Genomic DNA, 16507 nt, shown 5'->3' on the forward strand with positions numbered 1-16507 from the left:
TTTTCTCCTTGTCCTCAGGACCTAGCTTAACACTGGTATATACCTGGTGCTCAGAGCCTATCTGCATCATGAAGGAACACAGTGTACCCACGCTTAGGACCCTGCTTGGCATGCTAGATCTCTGTGAAATGACCAGTTAAGTGAATGGGGGTGTAGAGTCACCCTCGGGATAGAACTTTAAAACTTTCTGACGTTTTTAATCTCCTGATTCATCTTGGAAGCAGGAAAGGTTATCATTATGGATTTAACAAGTATGTGTTTAGTGCCAGCTCTCTGCTTTGCACGTGGACATCTGACTTAAATCTCCTTACAGCCCTGTGAAGTAGGTAGGTAGCATCCCTCTTTAGAACACAGAGCGCTTCAGAAACCTCCCAGTCACACTGGTAGAAGAGGTGGCAGGGGTGTGACTTCAGGCATCTGGTTCTAGAGCAGGGACTCTAAACCCTGGAGTTGTGTTGCCTTTACTGCATGGAGACACTGGGACATGGCCTCCTCAGCAGCTTAAGGGAAGCCCTGTCCTTCTAGCCTGGACCCTAAGCACCAGAGGGGTAAGCCTCAGTTAGGAGGTGAGGGCACCACACTGAGCTCTCCAAGGCCATGGCCCCCAAAGCCAGGACCACATACAATTTTGGTGAGCCCTATGCACTCTGGCCTTTGTGTGTCCCTTCATTTATTTAAAAAAAAAAAAAAAATATATATATATATATATATATATACACACACACACACACACACACACACACACATATATATGTATACACATACGCTATATATACTCATTCATTCTATATTATGACTGCGTCTGCGTCTGTATGAAGACGAGTATAGCCCAGGCTGGATTCAATTTTGTTTCTCAGATTTTTAACACAGTCCCTGTGCCAACTTGTGCCTAATGGAGAAGCCTTTCGGGTTATCCAGGGCCTTTGCGGGTGAAGCAGGAACGGGTGTTGCGGTCCCCTAACCGGCCTCTGTCTCCACAGGTCCCGCAGCGGATGGCGGTGGCCGAGGGCGCTCCCGAGGACGGCGGCGGCGGCGCCCCGGGCGTGTGGGGAGCCTGGGGCCCCTGGTCCGCCTGCTCGCGCAGCTGCAGCGGCGGCGTGATGGAGCAGACGCGACCCTGCCTGCCCGGCTCGTACCGCGCACGCGGGGGAACGCCGCCCGGAGCCCCCGCGCGCGCCTTCGCAGGCCACGTGGTGTCAGCCGTGCGTACGTCGGTGCCGCTGCACCGGAGCCGCGAGGAGCCACGCGCCCCCGCCAGCCTCAACTCCAGCCGCCAGGGCCCGGCGCAGCGAGGCAGCCGGCACCCGCAGGCCCGGGGCCGCGAACCCACGGCGGAGAGAAGGTACACGCCCTCCCGGCCCCCGCGCGCCCGCCCGCCACCGTCCCCGTCCCTGTCCCTGCCCCTGCCCGGATGTGCCACGCGCGCTGCTCTTCATCCTAGATTGCGCGGTTAATGCCTTGCTTCTGCCAGAGGGGGAGGAATTCTTGGCTCCACAGACCTCCTTCCATCCTTTGATTTATTTTGCAGCCTTTTAAAGCGTTGAGGCCACTCCCACCCCCTCAGTGATTCTGAATTGCCTTCAAAGTGAAGCTGAGTTTCAGAATGCCCTTAGGCTCAACCTTAGGGAGGCCCTGCGGAGGGTTGAAAGAAAGAGCTACCTGGAGCCGGGAGACGTCTGTCCTAGTGCTGCCCTAGTGCTGGGGGAAAGGGAGATTCCTGGCCGCAGGATGTGTGGATTTGAGCTGAGGACACAAAACAAGGGGCCTTTTAACCCAAGAGCTGACATGAGTTTGGAATCCTTGAACAAGTTAAGTGTCTGGAGTCTAACTTGCTCCCAGGCTGTAGGTTTAAGGATTCTATGAACTTTTCTACAAAGTTTCTCCAAAGTATTTTGAGTGAACACACAACTTTGAGGATATGTCTAATTAAAGACCTGGACATTTTTTATAGTCTTAATAAAATATGAACTCCAGAAATGGCATACTGGCATCAGAATAGTTGTGTAGCTCTCAAAAGCCTCGGGTGGCTAGGCTAGCATAAATATGCCAAAGTAGACAGTGCCCATGGAAAGGTAGGAATATAGAGGCTGAGAAGAGCTTGTCAGTGAATTATTCAACCAACATTGACAGATTATTCAGCATCCATTCAGCAGTATTTGTTGGGCACCCGAAGTCCATGATAGATTCTGAGAGAATATTCATATGAAAGCAGTAACAATAACAGCAAACATTTACAGGAAGAACAAAAAGTGTAAGCTATGCTCGCTGTGCTTAAGAAATACATAATTTAGTGGCTAAGCCAAGTTCATGCCCATCCCAAGCAGGGCACGAACATATCAGGTGGGCCTTGCAGTTCAGACATTAGCACCAATGGCCACCCTGCCCCACTGTGGCTAACGCTGCCTGAATCCTTCTCAGCTGCCAGCCACCTGGAGGTGGAGAGGAGGTGCAACCCATCCACCCTTGCCAGGCACACAAACTCTCTTGACCTGGTCATTGGGAGTTTGGAGAGAGAGGATCATTTCACAGAGAAGGTGCTTTGGCCGAATTCTGAATGATTATTCAAATCTGAGTTGATAGAAGGGAGAGTTCTGAGGACTGGCATGGCATGTCAGTGGGAGAATAAAAGAGAGACCAGCTGGGAGAGGATGATTCCTTCTTTCTCTCTTCCTGCGTATAGACCCGAGGACCCTCCAACGTCACTGTGGGACTGAGGGGCTGCTACTACTAAAGCCAAGGGTTTGACATGTGTTTTCTCTCTTCATCCTGACCACAACCCCATAATAACATAGCTCCCCAGCCCCTTAACTGAAATGCTCATGGCCAGTGCATTTTAGAATTCAGAACTGTTCAGAGTTTAGAAAGGTATTGTTAGGGCATATTTCACATGTTAATGACATTCCTCCCGTGGCATGGGGCAGCATCCCATCATCAAACACATTATTACTGCTGCAGTGAAACATACGAATGTTCACATCAGCTAGGATAAAATAAAAGACCATAAAAAGCTTTATGTCTGTTAAGGTGAGGTTTGCTGCCCAATTAGTTTTGCCACCAAACTGAGAAAAATATAACAAGAAAAGGAAAGACAAGGGACTTCCCTGGTGGTCCAGTGGTAAAGAATCCACCTTCTAATGCAGGGGATGCGGGTTTGATCCCTGGTCAGGGCTCTAAGATCCCACATGCTGTGGGCAACTAAGCCTGCGCACCACAACTGTTGAGCTCCTATGCCTCAACTAGAGAGCCCGTGTGTTGCAAACTAAGAGCCCACACACCCTGGAGCCGGTGTGCCACAACTAGAGAGAGAAAACCTGTAGGCTGCAACTAGAGAGAAGCCCGAGTCCGCAACAAAGAGGCCTCATGCTGTAAGGAAAGATCCTGCATGCCTCAGCGAAGATCCCGCGTGCCACAACTAAGACCCGACACAGCCAAAAAGATAAGGAAAATAAATAAATTAAAAAAATAAATATTAAGAAAAGGAAAGACAAAAACTTGGTTTTCAAAACTTTTGGTTTCAGAATTGCAGATTTATAACAGCTAAAGTTTATTGAATGCCTATTCTGTACCAGGCACTGTTCTTGTCCCTTTGCACTGACAACCGTATGAGATAGATGCTAATATCATCCGCATTTTAGAGGTGAGGAAACAGAGGCCCAGAGAAGGGGAGTAACTTGCCCAAGGCCACACAGCTAGTCTGTGAAGAGTTAGGATTGGAACCCAGGCAGTCCTGGCTCTAAGGACCTAATGAAGTATTGTTACACATGAGGATCTAAGGCCCTAAGAGGTTAAATGACTGCTCAGATTCCTAGAGCCATGGGAAAGCTGAGATTTGAAGGTGCTGCTGATTCCCAGATCCCTGGAGTACTAGGGACTTCTCTTCCAGCCTCTGTGGTTGAGAACCAACCTAGGAGAGCTGCCTAGGGAACAGGCTCAAGTTGGCTACAGGCCTGGGCTGCAGACATTCCAGCCCATGTGTTTTGGCAGCAGGAATTTGTTTTTTCTTCTAACTTATTGACAAGGGGCCAGTTACTGTTTACTATGAAGTTCCTACAAGTTTCTATCATGCTCTTGTAATTTGACAGTTTTAGATGAAACACTCCAAATATTAGCCTGGAAGACCCGCACTGCTGACAAATGTCGAGCTCTTCCTGGCTGACGAAAATCACATTTGCTTATATTTATTAGTCATTAGGAACTTGCATAGTATATGTGACCCCAGAAGAAATGTCAGTGTGTTCTCTGGATGGCCGTCTGACCCACTCTCTGTTTCAGGTTTGAGGTTTGAGGCAAAGGCTATTGGGAGCTTAGATGTTTAAGAAACTGTTAGATTGTAGGCAACTGAAAACCTAATTGGAGCCAGATAACAAATAAAACAAAATAATTCAGCCTTCTAACAAATATTTATTAAGCATCTACTATGTTGTAAGGCCCTGGACAGACACAAAGGTATAAAAACCAGGTGAGGGATCCTCCAGGCTCTTACTGACAGGCTAGAGCAGCTGTTTGCAAACTTAACTATTTTTTGAAGCATAAGAATCCTTTCTGCAAAATCAGCCTTAGGTAGAGGCTCAGTCTGTCACACAGACAAAAGCTGAGGTGCTCTGGTGGAAGCCTCAGAGGCATTGCTATAGAAACCCAGGGACTAGATCCAAATGCAGCAATGGTTTTCAACCTTGGTTGACCATCAGAATCCTTTGCCCATCTTTTAGAAGTCTTGACACCCTGGTCACATCCCAAGTGAACATCTGGATCTCTAAGGGTTGTGCTTGAAGATCTATATAATTCCAATCCAGCCAAGGTTGGGAGCCATTGATCTGGAAGTATCTCTTTGGAACCTCAAGGTTCTGTGGAAAGTAATTTGGGAATCAGTCTTGTCCAGCAGAATTTTCCAGGTTTGGCGAGAACATATCAGAATCACTTGCAGTGGGGTGGGGAGGCTTGTTAAAAGTAGAGTTGCCCAGTCTCCACTATCTCCCCTGCCTGATGGCGATTCTGTTCTGTAGATTTGTACTGTGACCTGGGTAGCTTTATTTTAAATGATTCTGTTATGCTCCAGAGTTTGAGAACCACTGCTCTAGAAGGTTGGAAAAGGCATGTGTGTAAATGCCTTCCAGATAAGGCAGTGGGCTGAAATAGTAATCATAATGATGATGGCTACCATTTTGGATCATTCTTATGTACAGGCACTATGTCAAATGCACCGTAACGTTTACAGTTCACACAGCCCTATGAGGCCGATGCAGATATTCACATTTTACAGATGAGGAAGCAGACTTGGAGGAATGAAGTGACTCACTCAAGCTCACCCACTTCAGAAGCAACAGAACCAGAGTTCGAAGTAGATCTGTCAGAGTCCAGCACTAAAGTTCTTTTCTCTGAAATGAGTATTTTTGAAATGGATATTTTGAAAGTGAGGCTGCTCACTTCCAGCAGGTGTGGTCCAGAAAAGCTGCTCGGAGGTTGGATAGCTTGAGGCACGTCTTGAAAAGTGGATGGGATTTGGTAGTCAAGGTTTAAAATGAACTGCATCTCTTCCTTGCAGTGTTCAGCTCTCTTACCCAGGGAAATCTTTGCATCTAGTCCTGGGTACCAGGGCAGTTCAAAAAAAATTGGAAGCCATGGTCCTTGTCCTCGACAGCCTGACAGTGAGGTAGTGGATAAGTGGCAAACTCACAGAACACTGCAAGGGCCAGAAAACAGTAGACATGTGGCCAGAGTTCAGGAAGATGGGAAATCTTTGTGGGATGGAACAGTCAGGGAATACTGCACAGAACAGGTAGGATTTGAACCTAACCTTGATGAATAAATAGAATTTACTTGGCTGGAATAGATCTGGAAACTTTTCTTTTTTTTTAAATTTTATTTATTTATTTATTTATTTATGGCCGTGTTGGGTCTTCGTTTCTGTGCAAGGGCTTTCTCTAGTTGCGGCAAGTGGGGGCCACTCCTCATTGCGGTGCGCGGGCCTCTCACTATCGTGGCCTCTCTTGTTGTGGAGCACAGGCTCCAGACGCGCAGGCTCAGTAATTGTGGCTCACGGGCCTAGTTGCTCCGCGGCATGTGGGATCTTCCCAGACCAGGGCTCGAACCCGTGTCCCCTGCATTGGCAGGCAGGTTCTCAACCACTGTGCCACCAGGGAAGCCCTGGAAAGTTCTTGAGTCCAGTTGCTTCCACATCAGACTTTTGTCTCATTAAAACACACCCATTCACATTCTAAAAAACCTTAGAAATCATGTCAGTACTGATTGGAGCTCTCCCAAGGATCCTAAAGTCATTTAACCTCTCTGAACCTCAGGGGCTTCATCTTTCAAATAAGGATAATAATACTATCTATCATATGGGACTGTTGAGTAATTAAATGAAATAATATATTGTCTGGTCCATAGTAGGTGCTCAATAAATTGTAGCTTCAATGCTGTTATGAATTTAGAGGCTGAGCGGTAGTGTGTTGGAGAGTTCCAGTTAGAACTCTTATTCTGCAGGAAGAATCGAGTGGAGAACTAGGACCACAGAGGAAGACAGGGAGTCGGGAACTGAGGACTAGTCCAGGAGGGCAGAACTCTGGGCAGCACAGCCTGGGTGCAGCCAGGATGCCAGGGCCTGGGCACCCTTCCCTGTGCCCTTTCCTGATGTAGCCTGCTCGGAAAAGGCCTCCACAAAGGTGGCCTTCCCTGGGATTTTGTCAGAGCAGTGGCAGCCTGGGGAGGCTCAGGCCGGGGGGACTGCAGCCTGCAGGTCTTGGCCAGCAGATTCCAGAAGCATTGCACCAAGTCCTTCCGTTCTCCATGTCCACGCCTGTGTCCCTGGGATGGCTAAAGGGAGAGGGGTGGGCGGGGGAGGCATTTAGGTGAGTCGGGCAGCAGTGCAGCAACTCCCACCTGGGAAATTAAAGACACCCCTCAGCAGGAGAGGCCTCCCCCTCGACTTCTGGAAAAGGGCACCCGCAGACTGGAGGGAGGCCCAAGGCGCCCCCTGCTACGGTAGGACCTTCCCTTTTGTAACAGCAAAACCAAACAGATTTCCCATTCCCGAAATGTCTAGTGACAGCGGCACCCAAAGTGAGGTCCTGCTGCCTGGAGTTCAAGTACATAAGCTTACAGAACCTGTTGTGAATACCTGCTGGCCAGTTTCATTCAGCTTCCACAAAGACAGGAAATGAGAGCAGCGTCCACTACTATTTGAGGACCACTTCAGGTAGCTTTGTCGTCGCTCTCATTGCCAAAGAGCCCGCTAACAGGCAGAATTCCTCCCCCTGGGCTTCCTCACGCTCGCCTGGGTGAGCCAGTTTTCCTCATCATTATGCGTGTGAACCAGCTGGGGAATCCGGGGAATGGGATGCTTGATGGCTTTAATTCGGAGATGTTCAAGATAGGGAACGCCCTCCCGCAGTGGGCATTGCCAAGTCGAAAACTGTCATCTACTGGAGACCATTGTAGGAGCCTGGGGCTGGAAATTCACAGCTGTGAAAATCATGGTCATTGTTTCCATTGGGTGGAGTGTCATATCCCTCAGGTGTGAGAAAGAGGTTGTAGAGGGTGAGCTTCCCAGAGCCTCCGAGCAAGTAGAGCGAAGTTTCCTTTGGGAGGTAGTCTGGCTGGATCAGACATTCTGTTGCCCAGGCTGTGCAGACTGCTCTCGGGAGCACTTTGTGGTCAGTTCTCAATTATTTTTTTTTTCTTAGAAATATTGGTCTTTATTTGTTGTCAGTCTTTTTTTTTTTTTTTTTAATTGAATTTCACACTCACAAGAAATAATTGTTTTATTTTTTTTTTTTTTTTAATTTTTATTTATTTATTTATTTTTTTGGCTGTGTTGGGTCTTCGTTTCTGTGCGAGGGCTTTCTCCAGTTGCGGCGAGCGGGGGCCACTCTTCATCGCGGTGCGCGGGCCTCTCACTGTCGCGGCCTCTTTTGTTGCGGAGCGCAGGCTCCAGACGCGCAGGCTCAGTAATTGTGGCTCACGGGCCTAGTTGCTCCGCGGCGTGTGGGATCTTCCCAGACCAGGGCTCGAACCCGTGTCCCCTGCATCGGCAGGCAGATTCTCAACCACTGCGCCACCAGGGAAGCCCCTGTTGTCAGTCTTTTAACCAGACCTTCTGATGACAGGGGGCAACGGGAACTAACCCATCCTGAGAGGCTGCAAATTGCATGACGGTGAAGAGCTCAGCTCTGGTGTTGACACGTCTGGGTTCTCTGCCCAGTTCTGCCCCTTGCTTGCTGTGTGTCCTGCTGACACCGCTTAACTTTCCCCTGATGAGGATAATAACACACCTGCTTTGTTGGGTTGCTGTGAATTGGATAATTCATACAAAGTGTTTAGCATAGTGCAGGGGCTACTCATAAGCCCTCAGTAAAGGTGTCAGAATGCCTTCCACATGCCAGGCACATTGGCAGGTGTTTTATATGTGGCATTTTATCATATCTTCATCCCAGTTTTGTGTGGCAGACTTATATTGTTCCATTTGTGGTAGACAAACTCGAGGGTCGAAGAGAAAATGTCAAGTTCAGGGTCACACAGAAGGAAGGCAAGAGAATCAGGGTTTAAACCCATCTGTACTTACCATGTTCATCTCAGACTTGCCCTTCTAGAGAGCCGTTTTCAAAGTTAAAGGTAACACTCTGAATTAAGCTAAGTTTGGTAAACTAATACTTCTCTGTTTGAGATGAAACACAAAAATGTTCTCCAATATTTACCCCAAATATAACATGGACATAGATATAGATATAGATATAGATGATATAGATATAGATATAGTAACACTGAAACCATCTCCACCATGAACTCCAAAGTCTGTGTGCAATCCCAGGAGAAATACCAACAAGCCACAGTCAACAGCTGGCCATGCAAAACTTTCACATAAAGGTATTTGCTTTTAAAGGCTGCCTCTGGATCACAGGGCTTAATTAATAGAGATGACCTGGGCATTACCTTGTTGTGTGTAGTTTTCATTTTAATTCAGTCAATGTTCCTTGTGTATTTGCTGTGACCCAGGCCCTGTGCTAAACACAGAAAGGATAGACAGGTGAGGGAGGTGTGGTTTTCAAGGACCTCCACGCCTAATAAGGAAACAGCTCAGGGATAACACCAGAATGCGGTGTAGTGAGTATTCTACCTGTGGGGTGAGCAGAGAGCTGTGGGAACACAGAGGTGGAGCTAATTCTTGGGGAATTAAGATGACTTGGTTGGTGGAAGTCCTTCCTTGCAGGGTGAGTTCGCATTACTCAGGGGGGAAAGAGCTGGGGAGTACTTGGTATGGATGGGAGATGGCAGCGGTTTGGTGACACAAGAGGAACAAGAAAGTCTCCTTGTCCTCAAGGAGTGCACGCTGGTGGGGTGGGAGAGGAAGACAAGCAAACAGACATTTACAAGACCAAGTGCTCTCTTAAGAGAGATGCTCAGGGTGTGAGGAAGGAAGGGAGGGCAAGAAGGGGCACCAGGGAGCCAGAGAAGGCGTCACAGAAGCAGACTGAGCTGAGCTCTGAAGAAGGATTTTAGCAGAGAGGTGGGCATTCCCCAAAAAACAAACTGCGAGGGCTGACACCTGGAGGCATGGTGAGCCTGTCATGTTCTGGAAGTTCTAAATGGTCTGATGGGGCTGGAGCACAGGCTGTATATGAAGATGTCTGCAAGCGAGACCAGGAAAGTTCACAGGCTCCTTTCCAAGGAGGGATTATCAAGCAGTCCTAAGGGGATTGAAATAGAATTTCTTCGAGAGAGGCGGTCCCCGTAAACATGGATAACCAACACTTTTTCATCTTAAAGCAAGATGGTGTCTCCATTGTATAGTTGGTCTAAATCTCTCCTTAATGCCCTTGTGATTTTACAAGTATTTGGCTCTGCTACCCTCCTCCCCCAGCCCCGTCTCCATAAAGCTCATGAAGCTGGGGTTTACTGCCTGGGAGCTTGGGCTTGATCCTCTAGTTTTGCAGTAGGTGTTTTAGTTTCCTATTGATGCTGTAACACTGACCACAAATTTGGTGGCTTAAAACAGCCCAAATTTATTCTCTTACAGTCTGGAAGTCTAAAATCACGGTGTCGGTAGGGCTATGTTCCTTCTTGGGGCTTCAGGGGAGGATTTGTTTCCTTCCCTTTTCCAGCTTGTGGAGTCAGCCTGCCTTCCTTGGCCCGAGGGCTTTTCCTCCCATCACCCCACCCTCATGCCTCTGTCATCTCACCCTCTCTAACTCTTATCCATCCGATTTCCTCCTTATAAGGACCCTTGTGATTACGTGGCACCCACTCAGATAATCCAGGATAATCTCCTCATTTCAAAATCCTTAATCACATCTGCAAAATCCCTTTGCCACTTAAGGTAACATTCACAGGTTCCGGGGATTAGGATGTGGGCATCTTGGGGTTGGGAAGGGGGGAGCATTATCCAGCCTACCATAATGTACTTGCGTTTGGGGGGGGGGTCTTAAGAATACCCTAGTAATAGGACAGTTTCTGTGCTAGCAGGACCACCAGCCATTTCCCCACATCATGCCTGGTAATCGTCTATGGGAAATTCAGCAGTGCCGTTTCCCAGTGAAAAGAAGAGGAAAAACCACGCATTCCCCATTGCGCTCTTCTGTGCTCTGCTTTGGACATGCAGGGTTAATCAAGGACAGTGTTAATGAACTTAAAGATAATAGACGCCCAAAGCAGCTGGCGTAGAATAAAGAACTCTGTATTCCAGTCCAGAGTCCAGGGTCCAGTTCCCAGCTCTCATGAATGCTTTGATCTTGGGGAAGTCACCTCATTTCTCTGAGCCTTAGTTTACATGTTTGTAAAACAAAGGGATTTTATCCATTCATTAAGGTCTCTTGCCTGATATTGATGTGTTATTGAGGTCCGATTGCTCTTTTAAATGCTCCCACCACCCTTCTGCCATCCCAAGTGATGGAAAGACGGTGGCTGGGAGACACAGATCTCAGACCTGTTTTCCAACACACTCTGGAATGCGACTGCTTTTTTTCTCTCTAGACGCATCCACATCGTAACCCTCTGTTCAGACTTCTGCCCCATCACATGAGTTTTTCTTAAAAGTGCTGTCCATATGCCTGACCTCCTCTTCTTGGTCTCCCCCTGGGCTTTGGCCCTTTTCTGTTGGAAGCACTGGCAGTTCTTACCTTGGAAAAGCCCTGGGCTGGGAGTCATTAGACCCCACTTCCTGTCTCATGGCCATGACTTGCTAGCTGGATGACCTTTGGGAATCAATCTAATCTATAAAATCTGGATAATTATTTGTCCTCTGTCTTCCATACAGGCCTGCTGAGAGGGTCAGATGAGGTAACAGCTGTAAAAGTACTTTCAAAATATAAGACACTGTTCAAAACCAACATGGCTTGATTATTTTATTATCATTGACCAGATCACCTTTGGGTTTTAGAGCCTTGAGTCTTTTTCTGTAATTTCTAGCCTATGCGTGTACATGCGTGTGTGTGTGTATGCATGTAGTGTATGTATGTGTGTGCATGTGTGTGTTTTTGCTTGAAAGGTCCTTTCGTTTCGAAACAGGACAGACAGGATCAGGCCTAGGTCACAGGCTGTCCCATCCTTCCCCACCTCCCCAGGGAACTGTCTCTGGCTTGTGGGTAAGAATCATTTGTTTTTATAGCTCCTCCTTTCCTGCCCACTTTCTTGGAGGCCATTTGCATTTCATCATTAATAACTCTGGAGCAATATGTTGTTTCTGCCCTGAGGGCCCCTGGAGCCAAGTGGGCCCCTTCATGATGTTGGATAGAAAATTTTTCTGTTAATTAAACTTCACGAGGCCACATGCCATTTTCTTGACCCTCTGTCAAAACCTAGGGAGTCTTGTTACATACAGGCAAGAAACCACATGACAAGAGAAGGGAAAGCTTTGGCATTGTCTGTGTTTCTCCTTGGAAAACCTCCCTGGTGATCCTGGGCAGTTAGCAGAGAAAGCAGGTACATCTGTTTGAAATGCATACTCTATGATTTTGGTGTTGTTTGTTTTCTGCCTGCAAGGAAAGTTTTGTTCTTTACCTTCTTTTGAAGCAGGATTTCTACTTAGTCCCTGAATTGTTTGACAAGAAGTTACCTGTTGATGCTAACCAGATAAATGGTGTTTTAATATGCTTCGGTTTCTAAATCTGAAACCTCAGCGTTTGTAGCAGAGCCGGGCTCACTGGTGTGTACACTTCTGCCTGTAGGTTAGGAAAGGTTGGAGCCAGATTTTAAGCTTGAGCGACTCTGCTTGCAGACAAGGCTCCAAAGAGCCCATGCTCCTTTCTTGTGGCATTTCGTTAAGTGTCAGAAGTGTTTCATTAGTTATCAGAACAAAGATCACGTTTGCCATAAGAATGCTGCATTGAAACTCCTCCAAGTCATTCATAACTCCGGGTTCCAGAAGAGAGATGATGGGCTCTGGAAAAAGCCAGACAACAATCTGTGTGCCCCAAAAAGGGGATCTCCATCTTGCATCTGGGACCCCTAGGGCTTCTCCTTGGATGCACGCCTGGTGGCAACCAGAGATGCCTTCGTGTAAGGATGGGAGGGGGGACACATCCTGTATGTGTGGGGTTACTGTCATTTCCTTTACTCACCCCCTCCCTGCACACGTTGCTAATTCAGTCGTAGTGAAGACAACCGTTTTTATAGCACCTACTATGTGCCACATCAGTCGCATGTGTATTTGAGCCTTAAGCAGCCCCATCTTGCAGTTGAGAACACTGAGCTGAGTAGAAAAATCCCCAGCGTCTTGCTCCTGTAAGGGGCGGAGTGGCTCTGAGTGCGGTGTCGCCTGACCCCAGCCTCCCCACTCTTCCTACTCCGAGCCTATAATGTGCATCCAGGTAATTTACCTGTGAGAGAGTTTGGGGTACAAAAGCTGTGGCCTCACTGTTGGTTTTCATGGCAAAGTACTAACAGCCCCTCAAGGGCTTCCTGAGTCCTCACTTTCTCATCCATCCACAGACCCTTTCCTGGGCATATCGTTCTTTTAGCTCATCTCTGTTAACAGTAACAAGGGCAACCACAACCGATGTTTATTGAGGGTTTGCTGTGTGTAACAGGCTGAATAACAAACCCACCACCACCCACCCAAAGGTATCAAGGCCTGATCCCTGGAGCCTGAAAATGCTAACTTATCTAAAAAAAAAAAAAAAAAAAAAGACTTTGTAGATGTAATGAAGGATCTTGAGATGGGGAGATTATCCTACATTACACAGGTGTAGGCCCTAAATGCAACCATGAGTGTCATTATAAGAGACAGGCAGAGAGAGATTTGACATCCAGACACACAGAGGAGAAGGGGATATGAAGACAGAAAGAGAGATTTGAAGGTGCTGTTCTTGAAAATTGGAGTGAGGGGGCCACAAGCCAAGGAATGCTGGCAGCCACCAGAAGCTGGAAGAGGCAAGAAAATAAGAGTCTCCCCTAGAGCCTCCTGAGGGAGCACAGCCCTGGCAACAACTTCATTTCAGTCCATTGATACTGATTTTGAACTTCTGGCCTTCAGAACCATGAGAGAATAAATTTCTGCTGTTTTAAGCCACCGAGTTGGTGGTAGTCTGTACGGCAGCTACAGGAAACTAATGCACCGTGTTGAAGGCTTTGAGCTAAACCTCTAAGGACTCTTAACACGTAAAGTAATCCATATTATCCTTTTTTTTTTTAAATACGAGAAGAACTCTGCGCTTAGATGAAGTGATGAGCCTTCGGGCCCAGAGCTAGTAGGTTGTAGAACAGGGATTTGAACCAGAGTTTGGCTCTAAGCCTCTGCTTTTAATCACTGTGTTGTTCTCTCTTCCTGTCCCCTAGACTTATTTCTTGGTTTAATGCCCCCTACGTCAGGCCTAAGTCAAGATCAGACCTTGCCCCAGAGACTTCCTTTTCCTCTTTACAGTCTGACTTCCAGACATGCATTATTTTCTTTTTTCCCTCATGAAACTTTTTCCTATAGAAGCATTTAGTCCTCCGTGGGCCTTGTGGATCCAGCAGCAGTTAGCTCAGATTTCCTTTTCCTTGGTGATTAGAACACATGGGCTAGTGCTGAAAATGTTTTCTTTCTGGATTTGGAGGGAAACAGTAATTTCCCCCACCCTGCTTTCCAATAAATGCTCATTCCAAACAGTCCTTCCCTATAATCCTTTGTGAATGGCATTTGTTATTTATAAGCTGTACTCCACTGCAGCTGTTTAAGCTCCTTAAGAGCTTACCATTCATTCATTCAGTAACATTTGTTAATATCTCAGTTATATCCATTCACACAGACTTTCTAGCTTGGAAGGTTGTTTAATATTTTTTAGACTCAGTTTCCTTAGGTATAAAATAGGAATAATGACCCACTTTACTGTTTGCAGGGTTAAATGGATAACACGCATAAAACATTTGGCAGGTGTTCAATAAATTACTGTGATCTGAATACTGAATTTATTTAAGTACACAGTGCCATTTTGGGGGATGGAGTAACAGCTAGGACAAATCCCTTTTTCCTTCAATTAACTGAGGGTGACAGACTTGTACCTAAAAAACTTCCTCTAACACAAAGAAGAAAGTTATGCATCATTTTTCACACCCGACCGTTATAATTGAAATATTTCATATTTATAATAAAGAAAAAATGAAGTGATATATGGCAAGTGGGTACACAGAAAGTGGTATGTGTAAAAGCTCAGATTGGGGAGACATTCAGAATATGAGAGAAATACCATTGCTTCCTCCATGGGCCTTTCACATAAAAGATGCTCAAGAAATGTAAGTTGCATTATCATCATTATTACTGTTCCATTAATAAATTCAGCAGAACTTACAGAAAATAGTTCTTCAGTTTGCTTCAACCTGCTGGGGGGGGGGGTCAGCCTCTGGGGCAGAGAGCACTGTTTGAGAGTCCCCAGGGGAGAGGGGTTAGGAGCTCATGTTTGCTTAGCACCTGCCTGGCCAGGCACCGTGCCCTACTCCAATCTCGTTTGGTTTCCCCTAAGCCCCCGAGTCACACAGGGCCGCTCAGGTTCAGATCACAACACACACCAGCACCAGGTTTGATTCCCAAGAGGGCTCCTGTCAGTTACGCTGGAGAAATGAATGCATTTACTGTTCTTTCATGCAAAGCCAGCGCTGTACCTCTCAGCCCCCATTTGGCTGTCTGCCTCTGCAGTGACCTTCGTGTGTCAAGGTTGCAGGCTGTGTGTCTCTCTCCTTGGGGACAGTGCAGCTGTCATGGTAACCACAATTTATGGAGCATACACAAAGGCTAGGCCCTTTACCTTCATTGTTTCATCAACACCCGCTCAGTGGCCCTTATTCCACCCCTTGGGGCCCACACTGCACAAGGCACCTGAAGATCAGTCCTGGAAACCCAGGGTCACTCAGATGCACAGTGGCACCAGTGAGCCCTGTGGTGACTTGTTCTTAGGAATACTTGGCTGGCTTTCAAACACCATCCTTTAGACAAGGGGAAGCAGCCTGATCGCAAGATCTACATCAAAGTCTAATTCATCTCCTGGGATCCTTGCCCCAGAAGAACTGGGTCCGTTCTGAAGGCTGTTTTATATTTGGGGGTGTGTGCGGGGACAGCGCTATGGTCCTTGCCTTCTGGCAGGCCAGCGGTTGGGTTGGGTCGCTGAGGATAGGGTCTTCTTGAGGCTTGGCTTCCTGGTGCAAAGAGGGCCTTTTAAACTCAGAGTCTCTCCTTTCTGCTTTCTTTGCTAGATTGCTTGCCTCTTGGCTCCTGCTAGTACCCCTGAATCCATTCGTCACTTGCCCCTGTGTCCTTCCTCCCTCTCTCCCTCCTGCCTCTCCCCCCTCAACCATGTATAAGCCCTTGAGATCCTTCTTCCCTGAAGGTTCAGAGCAAACCTATCAGCTGATTCTTTTTTTTTTTAATTTTATTTATTTCTTTATGGCTGTGTTGGGTCTTCGTTTCTGTGCAAGGGCTTTCTCTACTTGCGGCAAGCGGGGGCCACTCTTCATCGCGGTACATGGGCCTCTCACTATCACGGCCTCTCTTGTTGCGGAGCACAGGCTCCAGACGCGCAGGCTTAGCAATTGGGGCTCACGGGCCTAGTCGCTCCGCGGCATGTGGGATCCTCCCAGACCAGGGCTCGAACCCGTGTCCCCTACGTTGGCAGGCAGATTCTCAACCACTGCGCCACCAGGGAAGCCCCTATCAGCTGATTCTTACGCTGGTCTTTAGATCCAGACCTTGAATACTTTCTGGGGAGCGGATGTGGTTAAACCAGCATATGCGTGTGACAGTGTGTACCGGCCGGTAGACAGACAATCAGGAAAGCTTTTGTTTTCCTCATCTTAATTTTTATTTCCCTAAGTGGTCAGATTTTTGCCTCTTATCTTCTGGAGACACCAGAGAATTTATTGCCTGGAACAGCTCTGGCAGGACTTTCAGTCTTCTGAACTTCTAAGAAGACATATGCACTCAACCTAAACCATTTGCTCACAGCCTCTTTGAACTTAGCACATTCTTTCTCCCTTGGGCAGGTGATCACAATGGAACAGGGCGAGTTTTAGGAACACAGGGCTCTCTTTCCAGCTTTGAGCTGCA

At 47.3% G+C, this 16507-nt stretch overlaps 1 protein-coding gene and 1 long non-coding RNA gene across 2 annotated transcripts in view; one reads left to right on the plus strand and one right to left on the minus strand.

Annotated features, from left to right (window-relative positions):
- THSD4 (thrombospondin type 1 domain containing 4) overlaps positions 1-16507 on the plus strand; it is a 576458-nt gene that overhangs the window by 85528 nt on the left and 474423 nt on the right. Inside the window, exon 4 of the mRNA XM_082443764.1 lies at positions 981-1342. Within this exon, the coding sequence (XP_082299890.1) occupies positions 981-1342 (362 nt within the window). The remainder of the gene's footprint in view (positions 1-980; positions 1343-16507) is intronic.
- Positions 1374-16507, minus strand: part of LOC309651620 — a 455214-nt gene continuing 440080 nt past the window's right edge. The window contains exon 3 of the long non-coding RNA XR_014258259.1: positions 1374-5839. This is a non-coding gene — a long non-coding RNA (uncharacterized lncRNA). The remainder of the gene's footprint in view (positions 5840-16507) is intronic.

Source organism: Balaenoptera physalus (assembly GCF_965194825.1).
Source record: "Balaenoptera physalus genome assembly, chromosome: 2".
Lineage (NCBI taxonomy): Eukaryota > Metazoa > Chordata > Mammalia > Artiodactyla > Balaenopteridae > Balaenoptera > Balaenoptera physalus.